This window comes from Bombus impatiens, unplaced genomic scaffold, assembly GCF_000188095.3.
Source record: "Bombus impatiens unplaced genomic scaffold, BIMP_2.2 scf_0306, whole genome shotgun sequence".
Classification (NCBI taxonomy): domain Eukaryota; kingdom Metazoa; phylum Arthropoda; class Insecta; order Hymenoptera; family Apidae; genus Bombus; species Bombus impatiens.
This window is the reverse complement of record NT_176725.1, coordinates 9,796-26,260: the sequence shown is the minus strand read 5'-3', so window position 1 is coordinate 26,260 and position 16,465 is coordinate 9,796. Positions and strand designations below refer to the sequence as shown.

Sequence of the window (16,465 nt, the reverse complement as noted above, 5' to 3'; positions counted from 1 at the left end):
GGGGGGGGGGGGGGGTACTGCTATATTTTCTTCCTATTTAGGATCATGGAATAAAAATCGAACTTCGGTTGCTGGGATTCGATCCCGCGTTCCGAACGTTCGTAACCTAATGCGCTAACCATTGCGCTACCGTCGTCCGTTGTTTGTTTATGTCGAGTGGCGGTATTTGTGCTGTCGAGTGCCGCCACATATATAATATGATATACCCTAGGAAAATAAAAATATTAATATTAAAATTTCTACTATAGAAAGCCATAAATTGTTCATATCGCTGCTTGCATATTTATAAATGCATCAGTTTTGCGTTAGAGAGCAAAATTATTATTTACGTGGCTATCAAGTTGGCCTTAGTTTTACAACAACACCGGCTCACCTTCAGTCGTTTTGCGACGCCACAAGTGGAAGGTCGTACTGCTTTCGCGAATAATCGCATATCTTAAGTCAGCCATATAATGTCTTTGCAATGACTCACCAACACGTTTCTTTGTAAATTCTAAAACGTCTCTGCTCTGAAGTTCACATTTTGTCAATTATCCCACCATCGAATCAGAGTAACGATATATCGAAAATGTGGGGAATTTTTGTCGAAATTAAACAACCAAAATGGCACAAAGATTCGGCTGAACGGTGGTACAAACGTTTGCAAAAGGGAGCACAGAGTAGCACGAGACACAACCAATAGGCGTGGAATATCGGCTGATTGACAGGTTCGTCCAGCCAATCGCGAGACCGAAATGCTGATGAGGCCCACGTCAATCACGCGATACTTCCATCTCGCCCGGCACGCACCCCTCTAACCACCCTTATCCTCTGAAAAGCCCACGCGCGGGATTTGCCGAGTTTCGAGCACGCCACCCTCTCTTTTCTGCACGCTCTCGTTCTTCCACCATCGCCCCTCTACCCCTCGGCCACAGCCATTCGGTTTCAATAATTATGGTTCGTGCGGTTCCAACCAAGACAAGCTGCGATTTCGCGTTCAAAATGTCGACCGAAGATTGTTCTTTACTATCGACGAACTTTTGTAGAATAAAGTGGAGGATGGAGGAATTGGGTTGCCAACTAAGTGATTGCGGATTTTGTCATTACCACCTAATGGTAACCTAATAATTACAATAAGGAACACTTAAAACAATGTTATTGGTTGCAAACCATTCTTATCACACACTGTGTATCTAAAAATCTGTCAGCCATCAGCATCTCATATCTTGTTTCTTCCCCTTAACTTAATTTTCAACGAGCAATAAATACCCAGATACTAAACTCACCGTAAAAAATTCAACTGCGGATAAAATGAAGAAAGGAAACCAATGAAACTGAATTGCGGTAAAAAGCTGCGTAAACCATTTCCAAATACTATAATTATTCTACAAAATTCCTTCTACGAAAATGTAAAAGAAAACTAAGCGAAGCCAAATGGAACTATTGGGTTGGCAACTAGACAGATATGTGTAGAAATTAACGAAAGTTGACATTGTGAGTTTTACATACACTGGTAGTCGGTGAATTATACATTGATTGACGATAAAATATCTTATGAATAATATCTTCCAAATTAATTGTGAAAATAAAAATTCCTAGGTTTTCATAGATATTACCTTATCAGTTATGGGTGAATTTGAAAACATTATGGAATCCGAGTAATTGGACCGTGAATAAGCAGAGATTTTCTGCATCCACTAAATACCATAGTGAATACTATACATATATCAGATATTTAATATACCATTTCATATTGTTTACATGTTTTGCATTTTTGCGGTCACATATTAGGTTGGCAACTAAGTGATTGTCAATGCCACCTAATGACAAAATCTGCAATCACTTAGTTACCAACCCAATAACACGATCTTAAAAGTGAGTTCTCCTTTCATAATTGTGAAAAACAAAATTGTGAGAAAAGTTTACCATCTAATGATAAAATCCGCCATCACTTAGTTGCCAACCTAATACTTCGAAAGTACAGAATTGGACGTAGGCAGTAGCGAAGATCGAATAGGTGAATTTAGCTCTGCTGTGTTTTATGGATCATTCTGAACTCTCGATCGTGTTATTTTTCTATTGCTGAGAAATTTTAATTAGTAGTATCAACACATAGAACACTGGTCATGGATATTATGACGACTGCTAATATTTATTTAATATTCATATTGGATTTATTATAAATCTGCAACATGTTACTTTCAATAAAATAAAATTGGTAAAAATTTTCTAACAAATGGAATAAATAGATGTGTTGGTAATAAAAATCAGATCCGCCACAAACGCGTTAAAGTGGATGGTAGGGGCAAGTTAATTGAGATTGTAATTATTTATACAGGAAATGAAGACATTATAGAGCTGGTAGTACGGTTTAATGATTATTATCAGTTTCATGTTCTCTGAGAACCATGCGGTAGGACGATTACGAGATACACTGATAATATCAATTGTCAGAAAGAATATTATACCAGTAATGGCAGGAGTGTAATTATACAGCGGTATTTTTTACCGTAAGAAGTCAGTGCACTTGTTAATTTACTACGCCACCGCACTTCTCGCCGTGAAAAGGTTGCTCGAAAAAAATATCACAAAGAACGTGTTTAACCAAAAAAAGGTATCCTTCACGCCTGATCATCAACGATTAACCCAGATACGCCTATCATGCTTACAAAAGAATTATTGCAAGCTACCTAATTTTATTTTACTCGGCACTGTCCATAACCTTTCATAAATCTGTCAACAATAACCAAAGACTTAATTTGTACATTGTATTTAGAAACCAAAATCAACTACTCTGAGAAATATCAGAAACAAAATTCAAGCTTATTTGACCGAAAAATAATTCTTTATTTTCCTTTGTATTATATTTCTTTACTTAGCACTGCCCATAACCTTTCAGAAACCTGTCAACAATAATCAAGGACTTGATTTGTACATTGTATTTAGAAACCAAAATCAACTACTCTGAGAAATATCAGAAACAAAATTCAAGCTTATTTGACCGAAAAATAATTCTTTATTTTCCTTTGTATTATATTTCTTTACTTAGCACTGGCCATAACCTTTCAGAAATCTGTCAACAATAATCAAAGACTTAATTTGTACATTGTATTTAGAAACCAAAATCAATTACTCTGAGAAATATCAGAAACAAAATTCAAGCTTATTTGACCGATAAGTATTTCTTTATTTTCCTTTGTATTATATTTCTTTACTCAGCACTGGCCATAACCTTCCAGAAATCGGTTATATTTCTTTACTCAGCACTGTCCATAACCTTTCAGAAACCTGTCAACAATAATCAAGGACTTAATTCGTACATTGTATTTAGACACCAAAATCAACTACTCTGAGAAGTATCAGAAACAAAATTCAAGCTTATTTGACCGAAAAATAATTCTTTATTTTCCTTTGTATTATATTTCTTTACTTAGCACTGGCCATAACCTTTCAGAAATCTGTCAACAATAATCAAGGACTTAATTTGTACATTGTATTTAGAAACCAAAATCAACTACTCTGAGAAATATCAAAAACAAAATTCAAGCTTATTTAACCAAAAAATATTTTTTTATTTTCCTTCGTATTTCCTGCGAAGAAAAAATTCTATCACAGTCGTATGTCGCAGAAACTAACATTAGCCCACCTCGAGTTAATTGTTCTTTATCAACTGTTGTTAATTCTGAAATCGCAGAAGCTTTAGTTACGAATCGGCCGGTTGATAAATGACATTGAGTCGATAAAAAGTAAATACGATTTTTAAACAAATTCTACTTCGTGACCACGATCCACGCCTTTAATACTTAGCAATGAATACAAAAATTTCCACGCTATTACGGATCGTTTCCCGGAATCTCTGGCGCGTTATCGTCGTTCGAGCAATATCGAACCGCGTTCCGATGCGAGTCGCGATAACGATGCCGCGTGATACTTAATGGGACGAGAAAACGCGATCGATTCACGACTGTGGAACATCGAAAAGCGAGGAAAGGAAGAAGGAGGTAAAGATAGAAAGAAGAAAAAAGAGAGAAGAGCGAAATGGAGAGCACAGAGAAATCAGTGAAGCGTGCCGCGTTAAGTCAGACTTCACCTAAAGCTCGTTTTATCGCAGTTCTATAAATTCTGGCCGCGCGGCGCGTAGGCTGCGCCAGTGAATTCGCACGAAAACAGTGCTGCTAATTTCATAGGAGCCCGGATGATTTATGGTCGGCTGCAGCGTTCCGTTATTGCACCGGCCCGATGGAACAAGGATACGTCTCCGGCGCTGAACGTAAATGTCGGCTGGTGACGCGTTAATAGGCAGCTCGACCTTGACTTTTAAGCAGCGTAATTAACGAATCCGCGACACGCTGTGAAAGAAGAGGAAGGATCACGTTGCTCGATGGGATCTCCGATTCGTTGCTAATTTACTGGCCTGTGTATTTTGCCACGTGATTAGCTATATTAGAATTTTCATGTAACAGCCGAACGTGTACTTTCGTTCATAAGTTAGGATTTATGATTTCCAGCAGATTTGATGATATATATTGCTAAAAGTAATAATTAGAATGGGTAATTACAGATTTGAAAAATGAGACAGTATTATGAAGGATTTTATTGCATCAACCAAGACAGCAGAAACGAGAAAGCCTTACGAACTACCAACATTGTAGCTACCAAGATTATTATGATATTAAGAAAATGTAGAAATAACGAATGTAATACGCGATGGTGTAATTATTTCGGTCAGTTTATACAGGCGACGAGAAATTTCTTATTAATGCAAGCTGCCTAGTGCAAGATAGAAAGCAAGCAAAAAATGCTGATGACAATGGATACGCTGGAAAAGAGACACTGACAAGGTAATCCTACTTACATTGAATTCACCCCTTAAAACCACAATTGAGGAAGGTAATGGATACCCTTTATAACCATTACACACTATACTTCATCCCCACAAATTCATCCTTCAGGATAGTAATATATCACTGAGAAATACCTACTCGTATAACAACTTGGATATCGTTAGACCATGGCATGCACCGTATTACAATTGATGCGTGTTCTGACGAATGGAACGTTTGAAGAATGACACAGCTACCCTCGTAGAAATCTGTACGTTTGATTGTTCGTTGGAACGTTAGTTTCTTCAGAATCTGGTATTACGTTGTCCGGAAAGTATCTTTCCTTCGCAATTTGCGAATTATGTAAATATGTGTAAAAAATTTTTAGGGATCGGATCGTACAGATTTAGTAAATTTTTGAATTACGTAAACACGTGGAAAAATGTGTGATTTTATAAATAAATTTGTATATTATCTCAGTTTTAACTTTTATATAACTTTTGTAGCTTCCTAAAATTCTAGTAATATATTACTGTTCAGAAATCACGCCATATACAAAGATACACAAATTTTTAGGTTATCCGGAAAGTGTCTTTCTTCCGCGAAACCAAATCTGTGAAACGTCGCGGTGTTTATCTCGACATAACAAAACGAATCGTACGAAATTCGACAAAATAATACAAAACAAAAAACATTGTGCGTCCATTGTTTCCTGGTAAAAGGAAAGAAACTTTTCGGACAACCTAAAATCTAAGAGGTTAAGTACTAATATCGTATAATTAGTGCCTTCATGAAGTAACAATTGCCTGGTATAATATCTAAACTGTGAAACAAACATTAATTTAGTTTCCATTTCTTCAGTTACGTTCACAAAAATTCGTAATTAATTTGTGCACTTCTATTGCACAATTTTATAAAATGTTTTATAAATTGTCTAGAAACGCACAAACGATAATTTGCTAAATAATATTATTAACGAATTAACATATTGTACATTATAGATAGACTGTTCAGAAATCATATACAAAGATATGATATGAGATAAAGTCATGTACAAATTTTTAGGTTATCCGGTTAGGTTATCTTACGAAAATTCGACAAAATAATATAAAAGAAAAAACATTGTGCGTCCATTGTTTCCTGGTAAAAGGAAAGAAACTTTTCGGACAACCTAAAATCTAAGAGGTTAAGTGCTAATATCGTATAATTAGTGCCTTCACGAAGTAACAATTGCCTGGTGCAATATCTAAACCGTGAAACAAACATTAATTTAGTTTCTATTTCTTCAGTTACGTTCATAAAAATTCGCAATTAATTTGTGCACTTCTATTGTACAATTTTATAAAATGTTTTATCTATCAATCATATCAAATCATATACAAAGATATGATATGAGATAAAGTCATGTACAAATTTTTAGGTTATCCGGTTAGGTTATCTTACGAAAATTCGACAAAATAATATAAAAGAAAAAACATTGTGCGTCCATTGTTTGCTGGTAAAACGAAAGACATTTTTCGGACAACCTAATACAATAAACTAGAAGATTACCATCTGTTGGAAACGTACACAAAAGGTGTGCATACAAGGCAAACACAAACAGTGTCTTGGAAGCGATCAGATAGAAGTATCGACGGTTCGCCACGGCAAATCCCAAGATGGAAATATCGATAAGGGCCGTGTCACTCACGCGACGCTCCCACCCCCTACTCTCGGTTACTCTATGAAAACTCCACGTGCAGACTTAGCTGCCCCCACCCCTTCGCCGCGTCCATCCTTCACCCTCCAAGCGCTTCTTTTTTATCTGGCTCGTCCCTTTCTCGGTCTCTCCTTCGACCCCTGACGACTCATCGCGGCGCGGAACCACCCTTCGCCCGCCGATCAACTTGCACGCCATGGGGTAGTTTAGCATCTCAGCCCTGCGAAACGGAACACACCCCCCTGCACCCTGCTACAGCGTCACGTCCTAGAACGCTAGTTCTTCGTCCCTTTTTCCTTCTACTGCTTTTTTATTCTGTTTTTATTATACGTCCGTGGTTTTTGAGAAAACAAACTCGCGTAATAATTGCGAAATACTGGGATTGTGGCAGCCAGATGTTAGGACGTTTAGGTAATCGGTTATGTCTTGTACAGAAGCGTCGACTGGGTGGAGAATTCGTTCTGTGATCGAACTGTTCGTTTGTATCGTAGGAGGATGATGGTTTTGGTTGGAAGGATGACCGACACGACGTTTGGAAGGACGAGAATCGGAAGAAATTAGTTTTCATAAAAGACTGTACGGTCGCGTTTCCTCCGATTGTAGCAGAGAATGAAATTGTATAATAATTTAATCGATCACGAAGCCAAGGGAATGATACTTCGAAGTAGCTGAGGAAATTCGGACTCTCAGAATCTTGGCTTGCGCCATTTGTTAACGCGAATCCTTTCGACAGGTATAATCATTTCAGAATGGAATTCTTAGAAGAAGAATGTAAAATACTCGAACGTTAGATACCTATCGTGTACAATATCGTGTCAGAGATACCGCAAAATCTCGTATCCTTTGAATTATCCGGCGTAGCAATCAAAGATCCTGTCGCTTCTGGGACACGATATGACGAAAAAAGGAAGGGGAAAAATAGCGTTCTGAGAAAGGAACGATTCAATTACTGTGGCGACAGTGAACAATCGTAAACGCTCTAAACGTCGTGTCCAAGGCGAGCCACTTCTAACCAGCTCGATTTTCATACAAAGCGTACCGGCGACTGTTACGCGAGTGTTATTTCGTCATCGTCAGAGAAAAAGGAATTCCAGACGAAAAGGATGGAAAAAGAGCCGCACAAGCAGGAAGAGAAAAAAGAAAAAACAACGAGAAAAATCGTCCTGTTGCTGTTACAACGTGGATCATGTGGATCACGTTGATGGAGGTGGAAAAATCGATTTCAGCGAACGCGTTCAGTTAATTGCCGTTGCTTTATCGGCCACACGCTTTCCCAGCTGAATTTTGCATTAAGCCGTGCGTCGGCCATTTAAATATTCCCTCCTTTGCGAGGTTCCCCAGGTTGGCTGTATGAACGCGCGAATGTGCAAGCATATAGACTTTGATTGAAATATTACCCGCGTGTCAGCCGCCTGGTAAAATCCTGTAATTACGATAGCGGACTATTAATGATTGTTTACATCGTTGCAGCACGTAAATTACTATACGCCCTTAACCAGGAAGAGCAACATAGAGCCGTAATAAACGTTGCTTCTTACTTTGAAACCCTTTTCAGATGATCGCCAACCGTACGTGACTTCCTCTTCCTTCGTCGCGAAGCTTCCCTCGTTATCTCACGACAAGTTTCTTACCAGATAATAATTACCAGAGATGTTTCGCATCGACACGGAATACCGCCGGCTGAGAACTTAGCCGAAAGTTGCCAAGGAACGATGAGTCTGGATGGAACGTCGAGCGAAACAGTGGCGACGTCTACATGGGGCATCTTCAACTACATGGGGCATTGTTCGCGTCATCGGTTTCCGACGTCTCCCCTCGCTCACACGCCTAAATAATCATTAATTAAGCTGCCGTTTGAGTGTGTCGTAATCGAGCAAAAAGCGAATGTTCGCTTTTACTCGATGCTAATGTTAACGTTCAATGGGTGTTCAGGGGTGACGATGTTTACGAAGCTCGTTTGCAGCTTCATCCTTTGACTCTACTACGCTGAGATGGAAAGAAGTAGTGTGAGATAGCACAGGGACAAGGACAGTGTTTTTTTGCTTTACTTTAGTTCTTTTCTTCTTTAGATATCGTACCTGACATTCTTTCATCATTTCGGGATGTGTTGAAATATTTTATTTCTTATCTTGTAAATATAGTTACATGAAGAATACATAGGAAGAATATAACTGTTGAGAATTTTGGATCTTAATAGCCGAAATAATGGTATAGGAACGCTAAATTTACACTTAGAATTCATATTAGAATAGTTATATATTTATTTGATAAGCGATTCCAAAGATATTCATCGATACACACTTGCACGCGTCTCAGTACTTTCTTCCATATCCGACTGCTAACCGACTGAAGAGTTTACATTCATTTGTTTTGGAGATGCACACACACACTTCCACACGCTGATATTCACATACGAGTATTACTACTACGCAGCTAACCTAGTCTAGCACATACAGTTATACATATCTCAATAGCGGTACAATGTCTCCTATTTGTAATATCAACTTTTAGAGAATGTTGAAACGAAGATTGGTATAAATTTCATTCTGTGTCTTGCATTTTACGATATTTTCACTTGTATTATGTTATATTCATTGTTTCGATAGTATTATGTTGTCTGGAAAATTTCGTTCCTTTCATAAGGTGATAGATGAGCAACAATTTTTGTTTTATATTTGTTGAGAGTTTTGGACCTTAATAGCCGAAATAATGATATAGGAACGCTAAATTTACACTTAGAATTCATATTAGAATAGTTATATATTTATTTGATAAGCTATTTCAAAGATATTCATCGATACACACTTGCACGCGTCTCAGTACTTTCTTCCATATCCGACTGCTAACCGACTGAAGAGTTTACATTCATTTGTTTTGGAGATGCACACACACACTTCCACACGCTGATATTCACATACGAGTATTACTACTACGCAGCTAACCTAGTCTAGCACATACAGTTATACATATCTCAATAGCGGTACAATGTCTCCTATTTGTAATATCAACTTTTAGAGAATGTTGAAACGAAGATTGGTATAAATTTCATTCTGTGTCTTGCATTTTACGATATTTTCACTTGTATTATGTTATATTCATTGTTTCGATAGTATTATGTTGTCTGGAAAATTTCGTTCCTTTCATAAGGTGATAGATGAGCAACAATTTTTGTTTTATATTTGTTGAGAGTTTTGGACCTTAATAGCCGAAATAATGATATAGGAACGCTAAATTTACACTTAGAATTCATATTAGAATAGTTATATATTTATTTGATAAGCTATTTCAAAGATATTCATCGATACACACTTGCACGCGTCTCAGTACTTTCTTCCACATTCGACTGTTAACCGACTGAAGAGTTTACATTCATTTGTTTTGGAGATGCACACATACACTTCCACACGCTGATATTCACATATGAGTATTACAACTACGCAGCTAACCTAGTCTAGCACATACGATTATACATATCTCAATAGTGGTACAATGTCTTCTGTTTGTAAAATCAACTTTTAGAGAACGTTGAAACGAAGATTGGTATAAATTTCATTCTGTGTCTTGCATTTTACGACATTTTCACTTGTATTATGTTATATTCACTGTTTTAATAGTATTATGTTGTCTGGAAAATTTCGTTCCTTTCATAAGGTGATAATAGATCTTACAATTATACATATCTCAATAATACCAAATCCATTTTTGTTGAGTTTCTCATTTTTATGTCAGTCGATTATAAAAGAAGAGAAAGAGATTGAAGAAAATATCCATGCGACTACAAACAATTAGTTAGGGAAGAAGAAGATAATCTGATAGATTTGAAGATACATATCAATCTTCTAAAAGTAAGTGATGTTAAGTAATTGAAATCTGTTGATCATAGACTAAAGGAATGATTAGATAATGACAGATTGTCGAGAAATGTAAAGCTCAACCCTATCGACGATGACAATGAAAGAATCGTATTTTCCCCGAAAGGTCCGCATAGATTTGTTAACGCGCGATGAGCACGAAACGCAATTACAATTTCTAAGCAATTCCCATTAACATAGCGATTAGGTGATTAATTAGCGAATCCGAATGTTCGTAACTTATCCGACGCGACGTACACCTGTCAAACGATCTAAGATTTACAATTCGATAACACGCTTTATACTCGGCGGTATATTTACGCTCTGTTAAGTACTCTCCCATTTAATGTTCTCGATCACAAAAATATTGTGGAAGAATAAAAGAAATAAAAGAGACAATTTTGTTATGTTGCAGAAAATGGCCTGCCAAGAAGATTACGGACGGCGTACACGAACACACAGTTGTTGGAGTTAGAGAAAGAATTTCATTTTAACAAGTACCTGTGTAGACCGCGAAGAATCGAGATTGCCGCATCCTTGGACCTGACGGAAAGGCAGGTAAGAATGATTAAAAAGAAATCCTCGATGTACAGCCTTTCTGTATCAACTGGCTTCTAAGATAAGCAAACCGTTCGTTCCACTGATTGCAGGTGAAAGTTTGGTTTCAAAACAGAAGAATGAAACACAAACGTCAAACACTAAGTAAAGAAGACGGTGACGAGAAGGATGGCTCGACGTCGGACGGAATGGAGAAGTCGAAGGGCGAGAAAATGCTGGCGATAGACAGCGACGAGAAGAAGAGCTGCCACAACTGTGATATATCTGGCGTGAGCGACGTGGGCAGCACACTGTCTGGTGACGTGACCGAACTGGGCTCGTCGGGTCGGCGAAACAGCAGTAACAATAATAACACGCCCACAGCAACGAACAATAACAACAGTAATCCAGCTTTCAACGCGAACAGCAATGGAGCCAGCAGCGTTGGTAGCACGAACAGCGTGTCCAGTTCATTTGAAAAGATGATAGCAGACGATGACTCGAGATCACAAGACGGTAGTGAAGTGACATCCCCGAGCGTGGCTACCAAGAAATTGTCCAGCGACGTCAGAGTAAAAGTGGAGAGCGGCCACAAGAGTCCGAATCCGGGCAAGCAGCAAATTTCCGTCAGCAAGAAGTCTCCATCGGCGAATACCAAGGAACTCTGCTCGGTAAACAGCAATGGTGTCTTATTGGCAATGCCCGATTCGACTGTCAGTACGCCTGTACTGCCTGGTCAAAATTCTACCAGAAGTCTCACACCATCTTCAACACCTGGGACGCCAGTATCCGTTCAATTGCAGCAGGGAAGTCCTTTGGGGATTCAAGCTACACACGCAGCATACATGCAGAGACCAAGAAGTTCTCCTTCGTCTACCAGCTCCGTGGCTACTCCCATGATGCATGGGTCGACGAACGCGGGCACGATGTCTCCTCACGGCGGCAGGAATATCAGCAACAATCAACAAACGCATTTCCCGCAACAAAGCGTGTACCAATCGACATCTGCCATCGAATACAGAAACGGAGTACCTAGTAGACAAGCTGTTCCGGCAGCCGCGCAACAAACTCAGTCGCAGAACAATTATTGCTCCAGGGATACCTATCAACAACCTCGAATCTCCTACCCAGGTGACGTCCATCCCCTATACGCCAGGCAAAACCAAGTCCTGGGATCCCGAGTGGGTCATCACGTCCGTGCGACTACGGGCGCCGCCTCCAGGACGATGTACAACTCCAGCATGCAGTTTCATCAACAACAAAACCAATACGCCAACGCAGCAGGGGAGTACAACGGCTATACACAAGCAGGCCCACCCTATCATGCGCCTTATCATCGAACCATGCAAGGTAGCAACGCCTACAACACCAGCCAAGGTTATTCAGCTCAACACGACCAGACAACCGAAAACTACATGACACCGGGTAATTACGGCTATCCTAACAGCGGGAACTATCACGCCAGTAGTGAAAATCTTGCCTCTCACGGCCACGCTGCTGTGTCTGTTCAAACTGCGCAACATTATTACAACGACATCCAACAGCAGCAACAACATCAACAGCAACACACGGCAGAGGGTTACGTCACGCATCAGCCTCCCATGCACCCAAGTTCCGCAGACTATCGAGCAGGCACCAAGTGCCACCCAAACGCTTACTACGAGCAAACCAGTCAACTGCACGTCCATCAGGGCGGCGAAGCGTCCAACATTCCCAACAGTTACGTGTCTTCGCCAGATCCGTTTCCAGCGCCAGGCATGACCACTACGGCAACCGCGATCGCCGCAGCCACTGCCGCTGTCATCACTCCGCCAGGAAGCGCCAGCCAAGCGGAGGGCAACGCCGATTCTTACAATTACGGCAACTTCTACGCGGAACCAGTGCACACATCTGCCCCGCCACAATCCGCGGACAATAGCAACAGTTCGTCAGACTTCAACTTCCTGACGAACCTGGCCAACGATTTTGCGCCGGAATACTATCAACTCAGCTGAGTTCACGAGACCGAGAACCCTTGTCAGCTGGACTGGAGCGACGAGCAGTGTCTCCTGAACGCGTTGTACTGATGGCGCTCCTTGTGACCGTTGTGACCGTTGCAAGTGTTGGATTAGTAGGCAGTGGTTGTTGAGGAAGATTCGGATTTCAATTTAGATGGATTAGAGTGACGTGAAACGAAAGCAGCCGCGGAATATGTGAATGTCGTGTGGGTGGTGGATGTGAATTTCTGCGAGTTAGAAATTATCATAGTCGAAGATGTAGCAATGAAGATTGTTTCTTCCTTTTTGTTTTGTTGAAAGAAATTTTAAGAATGGTATTGATTAAAAGCTGAGATTTTCTCGAATAAATCGAGCGACTAATTCGTTATAAATATTTCCCTAAATAGGCTATGATCGTGTAAATAGGGTTTCAGGATCGGAAACAATTTGTTGCAGCCGCGAGATGGGCTTTTGTTTCTTCGACTCGACTCGAAGTTTACGTGTGATGGACTTTCTAGATATAAATGAACCCATGATTATTTGAAAATGTAAATAATATTTGGTAGATACGAAGGATCCAGAGTTTCTAACACAGGACTCGATTTAAACAGATGCAAATAGAAACGTGGAGAGAGCATTTGACTGGATAATTCGATAATGAATTTCAATAGAGAGGAAATGGAGCGCTTTCAATGATCTTCGTACCGGGCACTTTAATCATTTCCGTCCGTATCAATGATTGCTTCACCTGTACCGACCATCGACTGGAAGAAGTTGAAAACGCGTGGAGAAGACCGACGAGTGATTTTCAAATAGTGCGATTTCACGTTCATGTGACAGAGTGTGTGTGTGTGTGTAAATAAATTAGAAATTTAGAAAAATAGAAAAAATAACCAGGTGCAAGTGCAATCTTTCTAACTTAAAACAAACACGATTTCTATCGTGTAATAGATAATTGCATGATGATCGCACCGGTCTCCAATCGTTCGAGTTCGCGTGTGCTTCACGCGACGCCATATTGTTGCGTAAACGAAGCAGCAACCGTATCGATGACGCCATTTCCTTCTAAATCGACCTAACCTGTTCGCCTAACGGTTAAAAGGAAAACACGAAAAATATTTCAAATACTATACAATATTTGGCAAAGTGAATTAGCAATTCACGAGCAATAATTCTTAGTGAAATAACGCGTGTACATATAGGAAGCTAGTTAACCAGAAGATTTGCAGAAAATGAAATAAGAAAGAGAAGATCGATAGTGTGGGTCGTAACACAAGCTAAGGACAGAAGACAGTAATCGCGGAAGCGTAAACGCTTTAGAGGATGATGAAAGGTGTACTCGTAGTTTTTCAAGCAGGTTGAGAACGTTTCGTGAAAAAAATGACGGAACTTTACGGGAAGTTCGTTCACACATCTTTCAAGAATTTTTTTTTTTTCACATTAAACGTCACGAAAGAGTTTGAACGATCCGTCGAACGTCGACGAAGTTTCAGTTCGTACACATTGCACGCAGTTATACTCTCTCGACGTTTATTTTCAATTGTACAAGGAAAGACAGATTTTTCGTTGCTTCTGGTCTTAGACTATGCGAGATGTGAACGCTACGATGAGAACTTGATCGTTTGTTCGCCAGGATCATCCATCTATTTCGTCGTAATTTCTACTAGACTCTACAGATGTAAGCGAACCAAATAAAGGGGCTCGCGTCGTTATCGGAGAAACAATAGCATAAAACGGTTACGAGATTAGATCACGTAGCTAGCGACGCGTGAAACCTTGATTCTCACCTCGACTCGACAGTGGAATATATTTAATAGTGCGCCAGTCGTCGTATCTGGTTTGTATAAAAAGAAAAAAAAAAGAAAAAGTAAATAACAAATGGCATTTAAGGAGCCACGATCGTTTACACGAGGACTTCTTTGTATATAGCGCGCTTACGATAATCGTACACACGGACACATGTACACACGGACACGTACACGCATATACATAGATACATGAGAAATACACATTGTTTATTCGATTCTGAATGTATGAATAACCACGCGATCCGAAGATTCCATCTTCTGAACGTGAAATGGAGAAAAAAAAAATGGAAAAGCGACAAAAAAAAAGAGATAACTGTAAATGGGAGGCGATCATTGTGTACATTCGTTCATACAAACTTATAAAACAGAGAGAATTGTTTCATCCTATTCCGACCGCTCGCGATTTCGTTTAACCCCTTTCGACGGATTAAGCACTAAAGCAGATGATAAGTGGACATGGAAATGGATGATAATAAAAAATATCATTATAAAATTAAACAGGATTCGTCTTCGTTTCCTTTACTCCTCCCCTCTTTCTTCCACCTTGTCTTTGTTTAATCCTGTCGATAATATAAATAAAGCGAATGCTTTATTACCATCTATAGAATATTATGTCAGTGATTAATTACTTACAAGAGCGACTGCTTCGAAAGTAAATACATTTCGCTTACTACTCAACGCAGCAGTTACGAATAGGTTATGATCAAGAGAAAAATTCCACGCTCGATTCCTCTTATGAGAAAATAATTACTTGTACCTTCGTTTTAGCCTACGTTACAGGAATTTACTTTTAATACACATGTTCGAAGAGTATACACTGGTCCGACGTTTTCGTATCGAGGAAACAGACGAGTCTCGCGTCAGGAAACTACAGACGATTGGCCAAAGAACACGATATACGAAGACAGCGCGCAATTTGCGCGCGCGAATCAATTTTAATAGGGTGATAAATGCGGCGCATCGCCTTGGTAAAATATGGATCGTGCACGCCGCTCCAGAGAACCGCGCTAAAAATAATATTTCAGTTCGATTGCTCTGATATTTCGAGTCATCCATCATCGTCGCTCCCTTCGCTGACACGGAGCTCGCAGGAAACGCCGATCCGAATACATACATTTCGGCCTGCTCCTCCTTCCGCCAGCACAGCTAAGGGATCCTCGAAATTCAGACGTTCCTCCAGGCATCCTATGCGCAATCTTGTGATCATCGTATCAGTGATAATTGAAGGGGGTATGGTCAAAAGTAATCATTCATTCGATATAATGTCTTGTGTTTGAAATTGAAGCTTGTCGAGAATATTGAAATAAAAATTAATATAATTTTCATTTTCTGTGTTGTAAGGTTTCTGTTTCCTTACATTTGTCATACAATGTTTTCTGTTTGTAATGTCAACTTTTAGAGAATGTTGAAACAAAGATTGGTATACACTACTCAACGCAGCAGTTACGAATAGGTTATGATCAAGAGAAAAATTCCACGCTCGATTCCTCTTATGAGAAAATAATTACTTGTACCTTCGTTTTAGCCTACGTTACAGGAATTTACTTTTAATACACATGTTCGAAGAGTATACACTGGTCCGACGTTTTCGTATCGAGGAAACAGACGAGTCTCGCGTCAGGAAACTACAGACGATTGGCCAAAGAACACGATATACGAAGACAGCGCGCAATTTGCGCGCGCGAATCAATTTTAATAGGGTGATAAATGCGGCGCATCGCCTTGGTAAAATATGGATCGTGCACGCCGCTCCAGAGAACCGCGCTAAAAATAATATTTCAGTTCGATTGCT

The 16,465-nt window shown here is 39.6% G+C and overlaps 1 protein-coding gene across 1 annotated transcript in view; it reads left to right on the top strand.

The window, feature by feature from the left end:
• The window catches only part of LOC100748643 (homeotic protein proboscipedia), a 67,147-nt gene extending 52,168 nt beyond the window's left edge, over positions 1-14,979 (top strand). Inside the window, exons 3-4 of the mRNA XM_012384845.3 lie at positions 10,768-10,910; positions 11,003-14,979. Of these exons, the coding sequence (XP_012240268.1) occupies positions 10,768-10,910; positions 11,003-12,883 (2,024 nt within the window). The 3' untranslated portion in view covers positions 12,884-14,979. The remainder of the gene's footprint in view (positions 1-10,767; positions 10,911-11,002) is intronic.
• The last annotated feature ends 1,486 nt before the right edge of the window (positions 14,980-16,465 follow it).